Below are 17,558 nucleotides of genomic sequence, written 5' to 3'. Positions count from 1 at the left end.
TTGGTATGATTGGATTATACCTAATTGGCATATTTAATTTACCTAGAAGACCCTTGTAAAGTGGTATCCCTATACCCAGGGCCTGTAAATTAAATGCTACTAGTGGGCCTACAGCGTTGCTTGCGCCACCCACTGAAGTAGCCTTTCAAACCTATCTCAGGCCTGCTAGTGCAAGGCATGTGTGCACAGTTTTCTGCCACAGGGACCTGGCATCTAAATTTACTTGCCAGGCCCAGAACTCCCCTTTTACTACATGTAAGTCACCCCTAAGGTACACCTTAGCTAGCCCTATGGGCAGGGTGCCCTGTATGTAGAAGGCAGGACATGTGCCAGGTTGCGTGGCCTGTCCTGGTAGTGACAAACAGCCTAACTTGATGTCTCACAGCTGTGAGTGCTGCCTTCTCATAGGATTACATTAGAAATGCCCTGCCTTCTGTGTAAGGGGTATTGTCTAATTTACGAGGGGTAGCGTAGGCATGTTTGGTATGGTTGTAATAGTGATGAGAAATGCTACTTACTGGTGTAGGTGTATTTTTTATTACTATTACAGAAATGCCACTTATAGAAAGTGTGCATTTATCTGTGCTTCTGACTCTGGTGTTTTGCAGCTTGACTCCAATCCATGTCTGGGCAGACTGACAGTTGGGGCTTTGTGCATACTTTTCAGACAGCCTGCACATAGGGAGGGTGGAGGTGTCACAGAGGTGCATCTACATATTTTATAGTCTTCCTGGGCTGAGAGAAGGGAGAAGCGGGGCACACCTGCATTTGTAAAGACTGTTCCCTGGCCTCGCACAATAGGGTTGTTTATCCCCCCTGATGTTTGGAGCCTGTGCTGGAGGTGAGAAGAGGCACTCCCAGAACCAGTTGTAACTGGTTAGAACCCCCTCTCCTCCTCATTGTAAGAGACACTGCAAATTAAGTATAAGTACAGGGGAATTTTCCCCACAATTTAGACATTCTTGAACCTTGAAGAAGCTTACTTGAAGCTGGACACTGGACGCTGCTGAATGGACTCACCAGGACCGAACTTGGACTGCCGCTGCTGTGCTGACCTGTGACCTGCCTGGTCACTAGGAGGAGCTGCCACTGCTTGCATCCACTTTTTGCGCTGACCTCTAGCTGGGTTCGCCAGCCCTGTGTCCCTTCTTCATTTGTGTCTCCAGATGAAGGATGTTGTTCCCCCAGTCCCCTATAACTTACTTCAGCATGAGGAGTGCTACTGGTAACGGAGAAGCGCCTAGAGGAGTGCTTCTTTTGGCTCCTTTGCGCATCCTGCGCACTTGCTGGCAGAAGAGACATCACTGCTGCAGCCCAGGACTCCAGCGTTGCCTTGTGCGATGTTTGAAGTGCTTTTTGTGTGGCCCATATCACCACCGCAGCCCGGGACACCAGTGTTGCCTTATGTGCTTTTAAAAGCGCTTCCTGGCTGCCAAGTTCACTTCCGCAACCCCAAGCGCGAGCATCACGTGCTCCCTAGTGCCCCTGGCCCACACAGAAAAGGAAACCGGAGCAAGCAGGCTCCTATTGGTGCCCCCGGGGAAAGGATCGATCTGAGGGGCGCCCCCAGGGCACCTTCCAGCCTCCACTCACCAGCTCCTACTGAGAAGGCGCGCCGCACATTGAGAGAGGTGTCGGCCTCTCTCCCCGTTTTCTTCCGGCAGCCGCACCACGAGGGAATTCCTTCCCCCCGACCACTGCCTTAGGGGCACGATCGCCCCAGTAATCAACATTTGGCCTTCTTTGGTGGGTCCCCCCTTGGTGAAGGGCCAGTGGAGGCCCGGGGGGCACTCCCAGAGATCGCGGGTCCGATGGAGGGGCCTGTCTGGTGACATAGAGAGGGTGCCGACCACCCCTCTCCTCCAGGAGCTGAACATGGCCCCCGTTTTGCACACAGGAGCACCAGGGGCCCTACTTTCCTTTTCCCAGCAGTAGGAGTACATTTGTCTCAAAAACAGGTACTCTTTTTGCAAAAAATATCATTTCCCAATGTTCCTCCAATGGACATAATTAATATATGTTTTTCCTGACTTGCCATAGGTGCTCTAATGTTCCTTTTATGGATATTCATGATGTGGTGATGACAAGTACATATCATTTTCTATTGTGATTCCTGGCTACTACTTGTGCTGCAGACTTCTGAGGTCTTATGTGTTCTAATGTGACAATTGCTTATTCTTGCAGAGTATTAGTAACTTGTGTAACGTTCTGACAACTGCTAAGGTGGCAGGGTATTACTGACATATATTGTTTGGTCTAATTATGTTTTGTGCAACACAGTTTATTTTCACATAGCTCAGTGTTGTGTTTACTTTGTGGTGTACACATAGCGTCATGTATGTTGTGTGTGTTGTGCAAACGCTTTACACATTGCCTCTGGGTTAGGCCTGACTGCTCGTGCCAAGCTACCAAGGGGGTGAGCAGGGGTTATCTTGGATGTGTAACTCCCTTTCCCTGACTAGAGTGGGTGGGTTCTGCCTGGCTTAGGTGCATACCCTAGCCAACCAGAAACCCCATCTCTAACAATAAGATATTATTGAAATGAGCTCAGAACCATACAATTCATCCCCACCCTATCTTTGAATGTAGTCAAAGGGTGATCTGGGTGACCTTGTTGAATGCCTGCAGATAGATTAAGACATTAATCAGCCCTCTGTAGTAGGTGCAGAGCGTTCATTAAATGTTTAGTGAATAGCCGCAATTCATAAGTATATTGTAAGTGGGTTTCAAGAAGTCACATCCACTTGATCAGGATGAAATATAAATACAATGAAATGTATAAAAAGAGAACTGTACCTTTTCTACATCAACTCTTTGCCGTCCACCCTATGAGACAATATGAGCCTAGGAACTCATTCTGAATATCATCAACAATGTTGGCTAATAAAATAAGTCTCTGACCTAAATAATGTTAGTGCACACCTTTTGTTGTATCTCTGTATTGAAGTAAATGTAAACGCAAGTTAAAACTATCATAATCTATAAATGTTCTGCTACTTTCTAACATATATTTTTGTTTACTAGAATTCCAGGGTATCCCATCTAAAAGTAAGTTGCTAACTTTATTTACTACTGAATAGTATGATATGATCAAAGTGTATTTTTCAATGATTTTTATGAATTTTTTTGGTAAATTTGTGTTGCTTTATAATCCAGTTTTCATTTTGCAGGCTAGGCAGTGTCCATGACAGCAAAAATATCTAAAGTGAAATGGCAAAACCTCAAAAATGTATTTGTTGTGTTCGCTGAAACATTCTTCAGCAAATAAATGGTACCATGCACTGAACTATGCAAGATGGGCTACAGTGTCTTATATATTTCACATAAGGTCTTCTGTCAAGGATTCTGCCTCTGTCAGATTTGGCAGGTCGATATAGCAGTCTCACAGACATTATGGGGCTTATTTATGAGATGCTCATGCCGCCCAAGTGTCACTTTTTGTGACCCTCTGGTGGTGCAAAGCTCTCAACGATATCTAGGAGGCCACACAAAAGCCACTTTGTGTACCTTTGAATCGCCTCATGGATATAGAGTAAGGCAAAGAAGCACAAGTCCCTGCAATACCTTACTCAGCAGCACAAGTCACTGTGTTACCTTACTCTGCGCCAGGGAGACATCCCCCGGGCATTGCAGTGACTTTTACCATGCAGCACCCATGGATTTTGATGCTGCCCCAGAGTTACCTATTCATGTAAATCCAGGGAAACATCAAAACATTATGCTTCCTGAGGTGAGTCATAACGTAGAGAAATATTTTTATTTCTCTTCGTTTGTCGCTCTTTCTCGGTGTACTGCATTCTGCAGCACACATAGAAAGAGGAAAATGCATCTCTGGATTATTTTTGTGCAGGAAGGTACCCCTTCCTGCACAATAACAATCCTTCATGCAACTCAGGCACCCTTGCACCCTGGTGCCAGGGTTCCTGCGTTGGCATAAGGCTGCCAAAACGGTGCCAGTGCAGTGGGAAAGGACTACGGTGCATTCCTGACCTTTCACTTTGACGTACGGCAGCACAGCAAGATGATCTGTGGTGCTGCCCTTCACCAAAACCCTGTAAATAAGGGCCTATGCACTTTTCAATGATGACAAGAAAAACGTCATGGAAATCTTGCTTATGAGATTATCATGAGATCATGCTTTGTGCGCAATCACACTCTGCGCTAAGGTGACACATATATGGTGGGAAGAGATTAGCACAATGGCCGAATGCACCTAAAAAGATTATTTTATTGGATATATAAATAATTGTAATTTTCAATGTATCTTATCTAATTGCTCTGTTGCACAGGCTAGCATTTACAGGTCAGTTAAATACAATCTCTTCCGGTACAGAGTTACTAAGGGTCATGTGAGCATCAATGCTAACTTTATCAGCAAGGCTCACTTTTTTAGTCGGAAGTACATTTAAATGCTGAACTTCTCTGTTCAATCTATCAGTCCTCCTTTCACGTTACCTTTATTTTTTAACATTTCCACCTGTTAGGTTCCTCTTGGTTTGGTTCAGCCCTTCTAACGTGCTCTACACGAGTAGCATTTTACCTTTCTTAAAGTGTCAAAGGGATGTTGCTGAACTGAGAAATGCATCCTAAGCTAATTAGTTCTGCTTTAGTGGTAAACGTTATGGCAAAAAATATAGCATGAGGATCGTGGCCAGCAAGGCTATGGGAATGTTTTCAACATTTTTGCGCTTATTTATAAGGTAGTGCTTCATTTAAGATGCTAGTGTGGAGCATCCAAAAAAGGATCAACACATTGAGACCCCCAACGACCTATACATTCTTTTTCCAGTGATTTATGACCACACTGCCCCATAAGATTTATTGCTTGGGACAGAGAGGAATATATTTATTTAAAACATCGCATTTATTTCTGAAACGAACGCACCATCTTCTCACATTCACAAAAAACAGGTAATGGTATGGTAACCCACACTTTGTATAAAACAGGCAACTTTATTTTCTCAATAGACAAACAATGCAGAGAAGCCCAGAAGGAACACACACCCTGAGCAAAATAATTAAAATATCAGGAAAACAATACAATGAAAAGGATTCGGCACTATCTTGCAAAAATAAGAGTAATTATTCCACAACGAGTCCTCCTTTAGTCACTTGTGGTTCCCTAAGAGAAAAATTCAGTTTAATGTCCCACTGAGATTACAGGATTGTGACGACTTTCGACGACACCCTGTTCGCTGTTTGTCAATCCTGTGCAGTACTGTTATTAGTAGTATTACAATCATTATTATCGTTATTAATAATATGATTCTCCATATCTATTTTTACGTTCCCCTCAGCTTAAAACATTGACATGGAAGCCTTCATGAGGACTGCAGTCCTTGGCTTCCTACAGTGTATACCACCTTTATTAAAAAATACTTTATAAATTACTTCAATTCACTCAAAGTTCAAAGGCAAGGTCCTTTTCCACTTAACAAATGTATTTTGCGATTGGGCAACACACGGCATTATTGAATTCAATCACTTAGAAATGATTTAATTTTTCTTTTCGGATGTTCTGAGGTTAGCAGTGTATCAGCATGCAATACCTGTTACAACATACATGAAAGCAATTAATTAATGGGTTACTTCCCAGGTTGCAAAGTGCACAGGTTATAGCAGTATCAAACAGCTTGAAAAATGTTGATCTAGATAACCGAGATTTTTCTTGGACAGTAAATCAAATGGCATATTGAGATATAAAGTTAGCATTCACATTTCGTAATTACATTGATCATGTTTCTCTATGTTTAGTGAAGGCAAATAAGATTTTAATAAATTGCTACTTAGTAGATGGATTTTTTAGACTTTAGTTATCTGGACTCATTTGGATGCAATAAAAATTAATATTTTGTCGGAATATTTAAAGTGTTAATTTAACAATTAGGATAGGAGCTAACATATTTCTACAAATTTAGACTATTTTCAAGAAGTAGGGATATAATTTTATGGGACACCACAGGTTTATGACTTCCCAAAACAATCAAGGGATAACTAGAAAATGCTGTCCAATTCACGAAGCTTAACAACACAACTATACCATGACAGAAGAAACATCCAATTTACATTTACCTAGATTTTAATACCGCACTTCTACTAGCACTGTAGTTGCAGAGTTAGTGTCAGGCCACCCCCAGAATACCAAGGTATTCCACAAAAGAAACGTTGTTAAAAGAGCACATGGGGCTCTTCAGCAAATCTTATTAAACCTCAGCAAAGGTCAACGTCCAGAGATAAACATTAAAGGAGTGCTACACAATGGACAGATTTGATTTATGACAATTTGCACTCAACCTAAACAACTACTTTACTACTTCTTGGAGAATACTATTTGAAAAGCGATTGAGAGACCAAATATATGTCATAAAGTGTCAGTGTCCAACAAGGACATTGTTTTTCGTTTTCATGTTGTGAGAATTCTTCATTGGTCAATAAAGGTTTTAATCGTCATGTTTTGCGTGTGGCTGTATTGCATCCTTGACATTGACAGTGATCAATAAATATAAAAGCTCTTTCCTTGAAATATAGTCTTCAGACCCAGTAGCAGGTGCACTCAGTGCCACGATTTATACCCCTTTCAAATTATTTCTCTTATGAAAACATTCTGTCTCTCCACATAAGATATTATGGTAAAGGCACCTTGGAAAGTTCAATATCAATTTTTTTTTTTTTATATTGTGAGAGCTCCTCTGGTGTGTGTTTTTTCTTCCTTCTAATCTGCTTTGTATCTACGAGTTCAACAAACGTGGCAATGAAACAAAGGTTCTTCTTTTTTTCGCATAAAAGTAATTTGTTTCAAAATGAGATGGGGTGGGCTGTAAAAATAAACCCAGAAACTTTAAATTCACATATACACTACATTATCACAGTACCAGTAGCATAAAGCATCAGCCAATATGATTGTGTTAAAACATAAAAGGGTCAATAAAGAAGCAAGGGCCAGATGTAGCAAAGGGTTTTACCCATTCTGTGTCTATGGGTAAATGTGTTCGTACATATGGCCCTAAGTGTTACTTCAATAGTAACATGAATGAATAACATTACAACCTCAAGCTATCCCTGTTGTATATGCAACAACCATTTATATTCGTCGGTCATTAGCGGTAGTTGTGAGCCAGCCACTAACAGGTAAGGCCGAGCCAGAGTCGAGCCAAGGGTCTGGCTGTGCTCTAAGTGCCCCAGCACTGAAAAAATGATAAATTGGCATCAAAATTCAACAAAGCGTACTCCTTTAACACAGCACAGCTTTTCACTTTAGTACATCACAATATTTGAAAATTGCTTACTAAACGTCAGACTTTCCAAACACGACCTCAGAAACATATTTACAGGAAGCTGAGCCCATGCCGGATCCCAGCCCACTGCTCCAAGACAAATGAGTGGGAATTGAAGCCATACAGCTTGCTATGGAAACTTGGCTTGTTTTACGCTGGAGGTTCCAAGACGACCTCGAGCTGAGCCAGAGACAACCACCTGGCTAGAGCCTGGCTGTAACTTTCAGCAGCTCGCCCACCTTTAATTAGAGATGCAACAAACAAATACCCTAATGGGTGTCCATTAAGTAACACTGAATATATAAGTTTTGATAACATGAATTATCATCTGAAATTGATCTCAGAAACGACAATAGTATAATTACTAAACATTGTCATTATTTCATTTTCTATACATTGACTCTTGGTTATGCAGTTACTCACACAAGAGGGCAATGTCATTGCACGTCTCTACAAGGTGAAAGTAACCACTGTGAGCATCCACACTATTTGCATTAGTATGTTCCTTCAGAGGTTTGGACAGACAGTTGGCAACCACAGTCAAGTTCTACATGTAGTCCCTGATTAAAATGAAGGGACTAATTTAATCTCTTTTGCAAGCTCCAGTATGCAACTAAAACAGGAGTTTATCCCCTGATTACACGATCTTCGTTTTAATTCTGTTTTATAACGTTGGCCCTACTTCCATTTCAAGTGCAAACTCGCAATTCAAGTGCTCTTTGATCAGGTGCTAATTGCACATTGGGGCCAGATTCTCAAAGGTGTCATGCAATTTAGGACACTACCCAAAGATGCTGTGCTGCATTGCGTGACAGGGAGAGAGCAGGAGAGCTCCATATCTGCAGAGATATGGCACTCTCTTCCCCTCTCCTTAGCACCAGCATAGATTTGTGCTGTCGAGTCCCATGCACACACCCTTGCACTATGGTGCAAGGTTGGGTGCGTGAGTCCCGCATAGGTTTCGTACTGGAAGGAAGCCTTCCAGTACAAAATATAAAGCCTAAGCAAGTTTTAAGGCCTTTCCTACTTTGTACAGTGTAGCACACATGCAAAGTCGGAAAAGCAAGGAGAAATGAAAACATTTCTCCTTTTAACGCCTGCTTTCCAGCAACATTACTTTTTGGCCCAAAACCTGATCCACTAATGTTAGTAGAAAGGGCTTTCCATCAAAAAACATGTGTGGCTGCATGGGAGCACCCACATACCACCCAGATAATGCCCCTTTGAAGCAAAATAATGCAAAGCAGTGCTTCACACTGGCGTGTGTTACTTTTCCATACAAACCAAAACAAATACCAATTTGCGTTGGTTTGTAAATCTCCAAAAAGATTTTGAGTCAGGTTTGCATTAAAAATGTAATACAAACCCGATGCAAAACCTTTTTGAACCTTGCCCGTGGTATTTGTCCATGTGCACATTACCCACACCATCTTATTTGACAGAATGTTTCAACAGGAAAACCTGGCAAATATATTGTTGACAAATAGTGCAAAATTCCAATGTGTGCATGATTAATGTGCACATCTGAACACATATGTCCATTCCAGGGTGCACAAAGTGTCATTTTGCATTGCTTGCAGCAAGAGTCTTCTCTGACTTTGCCTGCCAAAAATCAATATGGGGTAGGCCATTACTGCATTAGCTAATACTGCCCTCAGTGGGAGTTTGCACCTTCAAATGGATTTAGCAACCAGGGTTTAATTAGGGCTGAGGGCAAGTGATAGTTGCCTATGTGCTAATTGCCATGCACAAACTACTTACCAAGCACTATTTGCCCACAAGTTTACAGGAGGTCAAACTTGGAGAGACTGATGTTGAGAAAGTATGCGATATTTCTTTTTTGAGCCCTTTGGTATTTTTTGCTCCATGAATATTTCTCATTTGAGGAGCCTGGCACACGAATCTGCCACCTACTGCCAAAAAGATTAATGTTAGGTTTTATCTACTGAAAACATGTGGGGGAAATATCACTGGTTATACAGTTGGAACATGGACATGTAGCACAGATCCAGTTAGTGCATGGAAAAATACTATCGACCAGGAACCCTGTTTCGACAGCAAAAGGAGTTTACACAAAAATAATATCAGTCCTGCAGTTCTAATGAGGGACAAATTTAAAATTGTATGACAAGTCAACCTAAATGTCTAAATAGAGGGAACACCGGGGATCCTATTACACAAAGGGCGCACTTTCTCTTTTTGTGCCACAGAGCACCTTTACACAGGTGCACCAGGCACAAACAGAGAAAATGCACCCTATTACATTGAATGCACTGCCTCCAGGGCAACTGCTAACTTGCTCTGCTCCAGGGAACAGTGCATTTAAGTGAAATACAGAGCAGCTTTGAAGCAGGTGCTCTGTGTTTCACTGTGCAGGCGCCAACCTGCCAGCTTTTTTCAGGGAAATTAGAGATTCCCCTTTCAGGCAGGTGCAGTGAGTGACTGCACTCACCTGCAAGGGAATGTCTGAAGGGTCCATAGGACCCCCTTTCCCCCCTCTAGAGGGCTGCCTATGGGGACGCACTGACAGTGCACCTCCTGACAGCTTCTTTGCCTCTGCACCCACGTCTATAAGAAGGCACAGGCACAGAGCTAAAGGGTTGTCCTCATTTTGCATGGGGCCACACCCCCATGCAAATGAGAGAACACCCTCTGGTGATGGCGATGGAGCTATATGTGAGCCAGCACTATCTTTATTATCGGAATTGCTGCACAAGCACCTGCAGCCCTTTCTGTATTATCAAAGTGCCCCGGGGGCATCTAAAGCAGGCACACATGCCTATTGAGGCCCAGGGACAATTTGTATAATACTGTCCAAGTTTTGTTTTCAAGTCGTTTTGTCCTGGGTAATTAAGCAGTACATGGGTTAGTTCTTTCAGTGACCCTTTGCTCAACCTGCAGGATTGTGAGTCTTTAAAAATTCCACAGATGACGCTTTCAACATCCAAAAGTGGCACTTGAAAAAACTGAATGAGCATAAATGTATTTCACATGTATTTACAGATTCCGGATATGATTTACTTTTCTTGACTTTAAGTCTTTCACTGCACATTTGAGATGTGGAATTGTTTATAATTTGCATATGTTCATCCCTATGACAGTGTTAACAAATATCCTTGAACAGTGATGTATTGCGTTTTATTTTTACATTTTGACATTGTTTTGAAAGTTTGCGTGAAGTACAATAATGTTTATTAGTACAGTACACTGAAGTTCTTTCACTTCCAAAGAAAGGGTTTAGTATGTTTTACAAATTATGTATTTTATTTTTCAGAGTATAGACCGGAATCCTTCATTGCTCTCATGGGGAAACGATCATTGGATTCTGGTATGTGCCTTTTGTTATGTCTCATGCCACAGTAAATGTTTAACCACATGCAATAGAAATCAGTAGTGGTGCTGGAACAATTTCCAGAGCAGGGGTGTAACCATCAAAGTTACATCACCGAGTTCATGGGGAATCTGAAAAATTCAAGTATCTCACAAAGAAGAATTGTTACAGGTAAGTCACACCCGTTCAGCAGGAAAGTGGCAATAGTGTTGTACGTAGCCAATGGTGCATTTTGGAGCACACTGTCGCAAATATATCATTAAAGCATGGTGTGACTCCCCCCTTTCATTTACAGACACAACATTTTCAATTCAAGTAGATGCAACATTTGCACAGACATCTAGTTTTAAAACTACATGGGGCACAGCCTATACATATTGTGTGGGAGTTCAGTGAAGATTTATCATTTGCACATCTCCAAGTGAAGTGTCTTGATGTGCTGTGATCGTATTAAAGCCTTTGTTCCCATCACACTTAAGAATTAGAAATAATGTGCTTAATTTGTGCTACCAGTTCATGCATGTTGAAATATGTGTATAGTTAATTTACAGATAATTACATTTTGTTGTGAATTAGAAAAAAATAGACATCTTACAGACTTTCCTTTCACACTCACTGTACACCAGCAAGACTGTCACATAGTTCACATTACAAAATAGTCTGATGGTAGTTAGAGAAAGAAAACGCAAATCTCTACATTGATCAATTAACCAGCAATTTGTCTGGCATTACAGCCTGACATTTGACCTGAACAAAAAAGCTGCACATAAAATGTGACAAGATCTAAAGGCAGCTTAAATTCTCATTCACCTTCTTAACTACAGCATGGGTATTTTGGGGGGTGCAGCAGCACCCCTGCATCCATACTTCCAGCGCCTATAGAAATCAGTAACGTTCATCAGAACCCACTATCGAAGGTTGGGATTGACTCACTCAGCTAAAATGCTTCAATCTCTTGCAGCATGTGAGTAAAATTGCTATCAACACCTGCCTCACTATCACAGCCTCTACACGCAGAAGCAAATGTGCATTATCCTTTCTGCTTCCTGTTTCTACTCCACATTTTTATAAAATGTATTAAGTATTCGAAGTTTGGGGCAATTACATTGAAAGTAGTTATTTCTTCAGCAGAGGGGAATATTAGTTAGTACTCGCTACAAAGCATGAGTTTGGATTGTCCAATCAGAATCTTAAAATGTTGCCACAGTACGTGTTGTTTGCCCTCATTCTAGTTTGAGTGTTAAGGAGGGAAGCAAGACGGACTGGGCAAGATTTTGAGTGTGTTTGTCCTGGCATGGGTGAGATTAATGAGACGCGTTCCAAATAATTTTTTATTAGTAGTAAAAAAAGAACCTATAAGAATACAGGGAAAGAAATGGCAATACAAATGCAAATACATATGACAATACAAATGCAAACAGATATGACAATACAAATGCAGCAGCATCGTACAAAAACCCTACCAACAATATAGTACAAAAAAAGAGCTTGCTCATAATAGCCCCATGTACAATTATACTTCTTCAACTGATTAATTATGTTTGCATAAACATATTCCAGAAATGTAACTTTATACATTTCGTTTTGCCAATGAAACATAAAAGGTGCATCAGTCGGATTCCATTGTTGCAAAATCCAAGAGGGGGCAACCCAAATTACAATAGAAATGACCCTACGCTCAAATAATGAACGATACAGTAATCCAGATTTATAAGTAATTATGACCAACAAAATAGTAAAGGGTTCCAACCAAAGAGGCCTATTTAATAATGAACTAAAAAAGACTGCCAACTGATTCCAAAACTCGTGAAGAAAGGGGCTTAATGGACAACATTGAGCCAGCCTCCTTCTCCCTCCTGAAAGCATCTACAACAGCGATTACAGCCTGAAGGGAATATGATGTTCAAACGCTCTGGAGTGTAATAAAGAGGCGAGCAAGATAAATATTCCATGAATCTAACAGTGGAGTCTCTAAACGACGTATAGCTGAATTGACACAGTTCCTCCCACTCCTCAGACCCCAATTTAAACCCAGTTTCTCTATTTATTTTCTGGATTTGTTTGGCAACCAGATTAACATGATCACCCTGTTGAATCTGTCTGTACCAGCTGCCACTATCTCAGAATTTACATGTATACAATATTTTTAAATTACCAGGGCTGGCCCAGAAAGAGATGCTGAATACAACTTTAACAAGTTTTTTTTTTTTTTTTTTAAACTAAACCATACTATCTTTCCTGACATGTCATCTGCCAGGCCCAATGGATCCCACGCTTTCCATGTGTTGTTAAATTTGAAATTAATAACCTCATGAAATCCTAGGGTTTTCCAACGGGTCAGTTCCTCAGCAGAAAGGACTAAACCAAAGCCAGTACAGTCTTTCAGTGAAAGCGATTCATGACAATCTGAAAACAGTAATTGTCTATAAAATTCATTCTTATGGCATAACAAGATCTGAATCACCTCATACCTACTATTTTAAGGTAAGTAAACAATGTTAATGAATACTGGGAAAGCAACACCAGTGTCCTTCAACATGAGCTATTATCAAAAGAAGGGGCAGAAAGTGTATCATTAAAATGAGCAAAGGTGTCTAAAAGTGCTAACAGATAATGTTTGCAGGTTAGGCAACCATGTTTTTTATCCATTTGAAGATTTGGAAGACTCAGTCTGGCTAATGTTTATTCCAGATGAACCTACGTGTGTCAAACTCTGAGAAGAATCTCCCTGGAATTTTAATTGGAAATTTTGAGAATAAAATAATGAAGAGAGTCAAAATTGACATTTTAGTTAAAGCTGCTCAACAGGGAGCAAAGACCGTTTGAGGACTATATAAAAACTTTGGTTAAAGTAGACACATAATTAAGTTTCAACACAACCAGTTAACTATATATGACACGGATACCTAGATGACAATCTGGATGTAAAAGAGTCTACAAATGACTTAAGTCTAATAGAATGTCAGCAATAAAAACATTTTCATCTTTCCATGATATATTTTATAGCCTCCTAATTGAGCTTAACTCTGTAATGTTATCAAGTAAATTCTGGATGTTATTCTGCTCTGCTATCAGATAAATCATCTGTGTGCAGATTCAATTTAGAGATACCAGGGAGAGGGGGATAGATGTGATCTTTCCTGTGCAAATCAATAGGCAGGGGTTCGATGAAGAAAGCGAAAAATATCAGTGATAAAAGAAACACCTGCCTGGTTCCTCCAGTGATTCAAATTGTGCCCACCTCTATAAAAGTTATGATAATTAATGCAGAAACATTTACATTTTGGTCTTTCAGCATTGACAAACAATGAAGGGCAAATAAAAAGGCCCCAAAATACAGGAAAGAGCCTCCTGGCTAACCTGATCAAAGGCTTTTACTCCGTAAAACATTAAGATAGCATCAATAAGTTTTTTCTGAGTAAAGAAATCAATAGCCTGTATCAGATAATGAGTATTAAACAACATTAAGCCAATAAGTACAACCCACTCTGATCAGGGTGGATCAGTGGAACAACCATCAACATAACCCTATAATTGTCATGAAAAACCTATAATAGGAGTTCAAAAGACTTATTGGACAAAATGAACTCAGATAAGCTGCTGGTTTATCTTTTTCATGACTCCAATAATAATAACCTCTGAAAATGAACAGGGTGAGAGAACCCCTCTAAAATTGAATTTGAGAGTTGCATCAAAATTTTCTGTAACTCAGGGAAAAATATGTTATACACTCCGATGCGGAATCCATCGCTACACACCACTTTCCCATTCTCACAGCTGTCTAAACATAACTTGATTTCCTCTGTTGAAATTGGTACCATGTGATCACAGCTTTGAACGGAAGACATCTTAGAGATAGTGATCTTGTGTAAAAAGTGAGAAATCCTATTGGGATCCATAGTCGCATCTGTCTTATAAAGTCATGTGAGAAAAGGCCTCTTTTTGACATGGTTAGCCCCCACTTTTTGCCTGATGTATGATGTAACCTAGAAATTGTAGTGCTCGGGCCGCTCCTAACTAGGTTTTCTGAGCCAGAGCTCTTTCCCTAAGACTGTTGTGGTGCATTGGCACAATTGGATACACCTTTAGCCACCACTATAACTCCCTAGTAAAAGGTACAGTGAAAGGCAAGTAAAGGGCATGGGGTAATATGGGTAGGCTCCTGAGGGCAGCAGCACTGATTGTGTCACTCTTTAGGGCTATGCATCCAGATGCCCCCAGCATTGACATTGCAGGTTGAGTATGCGGGTGCAAACCTAAAACACCAACTCCACATAGCACACTGCCTGTGTGCTCTGTCCACCATACACTGCATATAATATGGGTAAGACACCCTTCTGGAAGGCCCTACAGCCCTAAGTCAGGGTGCACCATATCATATGTTTGGGCATAGCTGCATGAGCAATATGCCCCCACCGAGTCCTTGCCAAACTTGGGACATAGTGAGTGAACATAGCAGCCATTTTAATACGTGTGCTGATAACTGGTCAACATAAGTTTCCCAGCTACATGATGGCCCTCCTGAATCCTGGGTTGTTTGGTATCAAACAACACAGAATGATAAATCCAAAATGGTACCAGTATTGGATTTATCCCTGAATGTACCCAGGAGTCACTTTAGAGCAGTCCCCTTCAAAAGCTAACTACCCTGGCATGGTTGCTGACTGGTTCTATACAGCCTGCCACCTCCATAACCCAATCTAAAAACCTTGGGGGTGAGATCTGTCTCCATGGTTTGTAGAACAATGTCCTTCCTGGGTGGAGGTGCTAAAACCGCGCCCTCAGGAATGTGCACTGCCCTGGGGTCGAGTTTGAAAGGGCTCCCCGCTTTTGAAACTCAACCCCCAGGCCTGCTGCTAGCAACAGATGTTCGATCCCTTCACAAACCCCCACTTTTAGTAAGAGCAAAGCAGGAAACTGCACAAAGGGTAGGAGGAGTGGCCCTACCTGTCATGCACCACCCCTAAGGTGTTGCCTGTGAGGTGGAAATTCCATTTCATTTTCCTCCTTCTTAGATGGAAGGAACATAGCCAATCAGGGATAGGGAAGTGACCCTTCCCACAGGAAGTGGTCACTGTAGTGGGTATAGCCACCCAAAGGTAGGTGTCCAATTGGACACTACCAGATTCCCCCTAAAACGCCCACTAAAATCAGTATTTAGTGGGCATCCATAGACCCGATAATCAGATTTGATGGACAAAAAAAGGACCAGCGCCAAGAAGATCCAAGGCATGAGAACTGTGGACCTGCCAGAAAAGGTGACAAACCCTGCCTGCTGCACCCAGGACCTGACAATCGCCATTGAGGAGCTGCTGGACAACTGAAAAACCTCTAAAGAACCGAAGAGGAGCTCCAGGCTTTGAAAATCACCCAAGAACTCCCTCCAGAGGGGGGGTACCACTTTGCAACAAGAAGAAACCAGCAAACCAGCGAGGGTCACTTCACTACCCAGCCACTAACTTCCGAACCGGAAGGTACAGCTGGACCCAACAATACACCAAAGATCGCATAGACAAACCCTGCAAGTGTGCCAAGTTTGGTGGCACTGGGCCCTCCAGTGGTTAAACCGTACCAATAGAATGGGTATTGGTCAGCTGACGTCTGCTACCAGGAAAACCAGCCCGCCCAGGGCTGAAAAAGGACCAAGAGGAAGCCCCAGTTGAGGGACTTCAGGAACACCCCCAGCCTTCCACCGGAGTGCCCCTGTTGTCCTGCAAATGACCCTTGAACCGACTTACCTCCAGCTCCAAAGAGCATCTTTGCGCACAGCTCCTGGCTCACCGATTCACTCTGCACTCAGCCGCCCTGCAACAAAGAACCTGCTGTGTACTAAGGGACCCTCACACTGTGTGATCTCAACTCCCCAAGGTGCCCCTAAGGACCCACCTCTAAACTGAACTGTGCAGTCCTTTTCCAAGTGATCCCTTGCAGTGGCCCTGAACCAGCTCCAGAGACCTTCTACCACTGCTCCCACTGAAATTGGGAGCTGCTTGAACTACTCCAGCTGGCACAGTGTGCTCACCGATGATCTCGACCAACCAGCCAAAGAAGAACTTGGTAAACCAACTGTACGATTTTATATATATCTTTAAAGGTGACTTTCCATTAATTTCTATGGTGCGTAATTACGCACAAAAATACTATTTTTATTAAACCTAAAAAATTCCTATCCCAAAAAGTACTCAACCAATTTTGATAATCTTAGTCTCAAACATTACATAGAAATCTGAAGTATTTTTATAAATTGGTCTCCAATTATTCCTTTGGGTGTGTGAGTTGCAGGATTGATACTATGAGTACAGCAAATGCTTTTCACTTCTCCAAGATTGGCCTATTTGCGTGTGGTTACCTGGACGCCCTGCACAGTGTGCCTAGCTTTGCACACTACATAGAGGGCCAGCTGCCTACTGTGCTAGTGATCTACCAAAAAAACTGATTGTGGTGAGGCTCCGATACAATTTGTTTGGACAATGGGTCCATCATCATTTCTACAATGGTCACATTATTTTAGCCTTATACAAGAGTGATAACTATCTACCAGCCTGTTCACTTCCTTTATAAAATTCCTAATTTATATTTTGTTGAATTTGTTGTTTTAGCAATTCTTATCCCATATAAAAAATGTTAAGGGTTTTCTTTGTCAAGCCTAACTGTTAGAAATGAGCTTGTGAGTCCAGGTGCCCCACAAACATTAAAGTTACAGTGGCACGTTCAACATTCTCCTGAAGTGTCTAGAGCAGGTTTTTCCTATTTTTTAACCTTTGGTCTCTCAAATCCACCTTAAAAGTGTTCCAAACAATAAGGAGAGGGGCAGAGTTCAATTTCATTTAAAAAAGGTCAAACAGAAAGCCTCATATGAATGTAACTCAATCAAGTTCTGATAGCAACACTCTGTTAAATCACCACCTTTTGCTATGTAGGCAATCCCACTGCCACTCAAAATCCAAAGAAAT

The 17,558-nt window shown here is 41.6% G+C and overlaps 1 protein-coding gene across 2 annotated transcripts in view; it reads left to right on the top strand.

Annotated features, from left to right (window-relative positions):
* Positions 1-17,558, top strand: part of LOC138260842 (tachykinin-like peptide) — a 171,899-nt gene that overhangs the window by 134,247 nt on the left and 20,094 nt on the right. For both annotated transcript variants that reach the window (XM_069209267.1, XM_069209265.1), the window contains 2 exons: positions 3,025-3,048; positions 10,549-10,602. In XM_069209267.1, the coding sequence (XP_069065368.1) occupies positions 3,025-3,048; positions 10,549-10,602 (78 nt within the window). The remainder of the gene's footprint in view (positions 1-3,024; positions 3,049-10,548; positions 10,603-17,558) is intronic.

This window comes from Pleurodeles waltl, chromosome 10 (assembly GCF_031143425.1).
Source record: "Pleurodeles waltl isolate 20211129_DDA chromosome 10, aPleWal1.hap1.20221129, whole genome shotgun sequence".
In the NCBI taxonomy this organism is placed as follows: domain Eukaryota; kingdom Metazoa; phylum Chordata; class Amphibia; order Caudata; family Salamandridae; genus Pleurodeles; species Pleurodeles waltl.
Note: the sequence above shows the minus strand (reverse complement) of the source record. Positions and strands in the feature narration are given on the sequence as shown.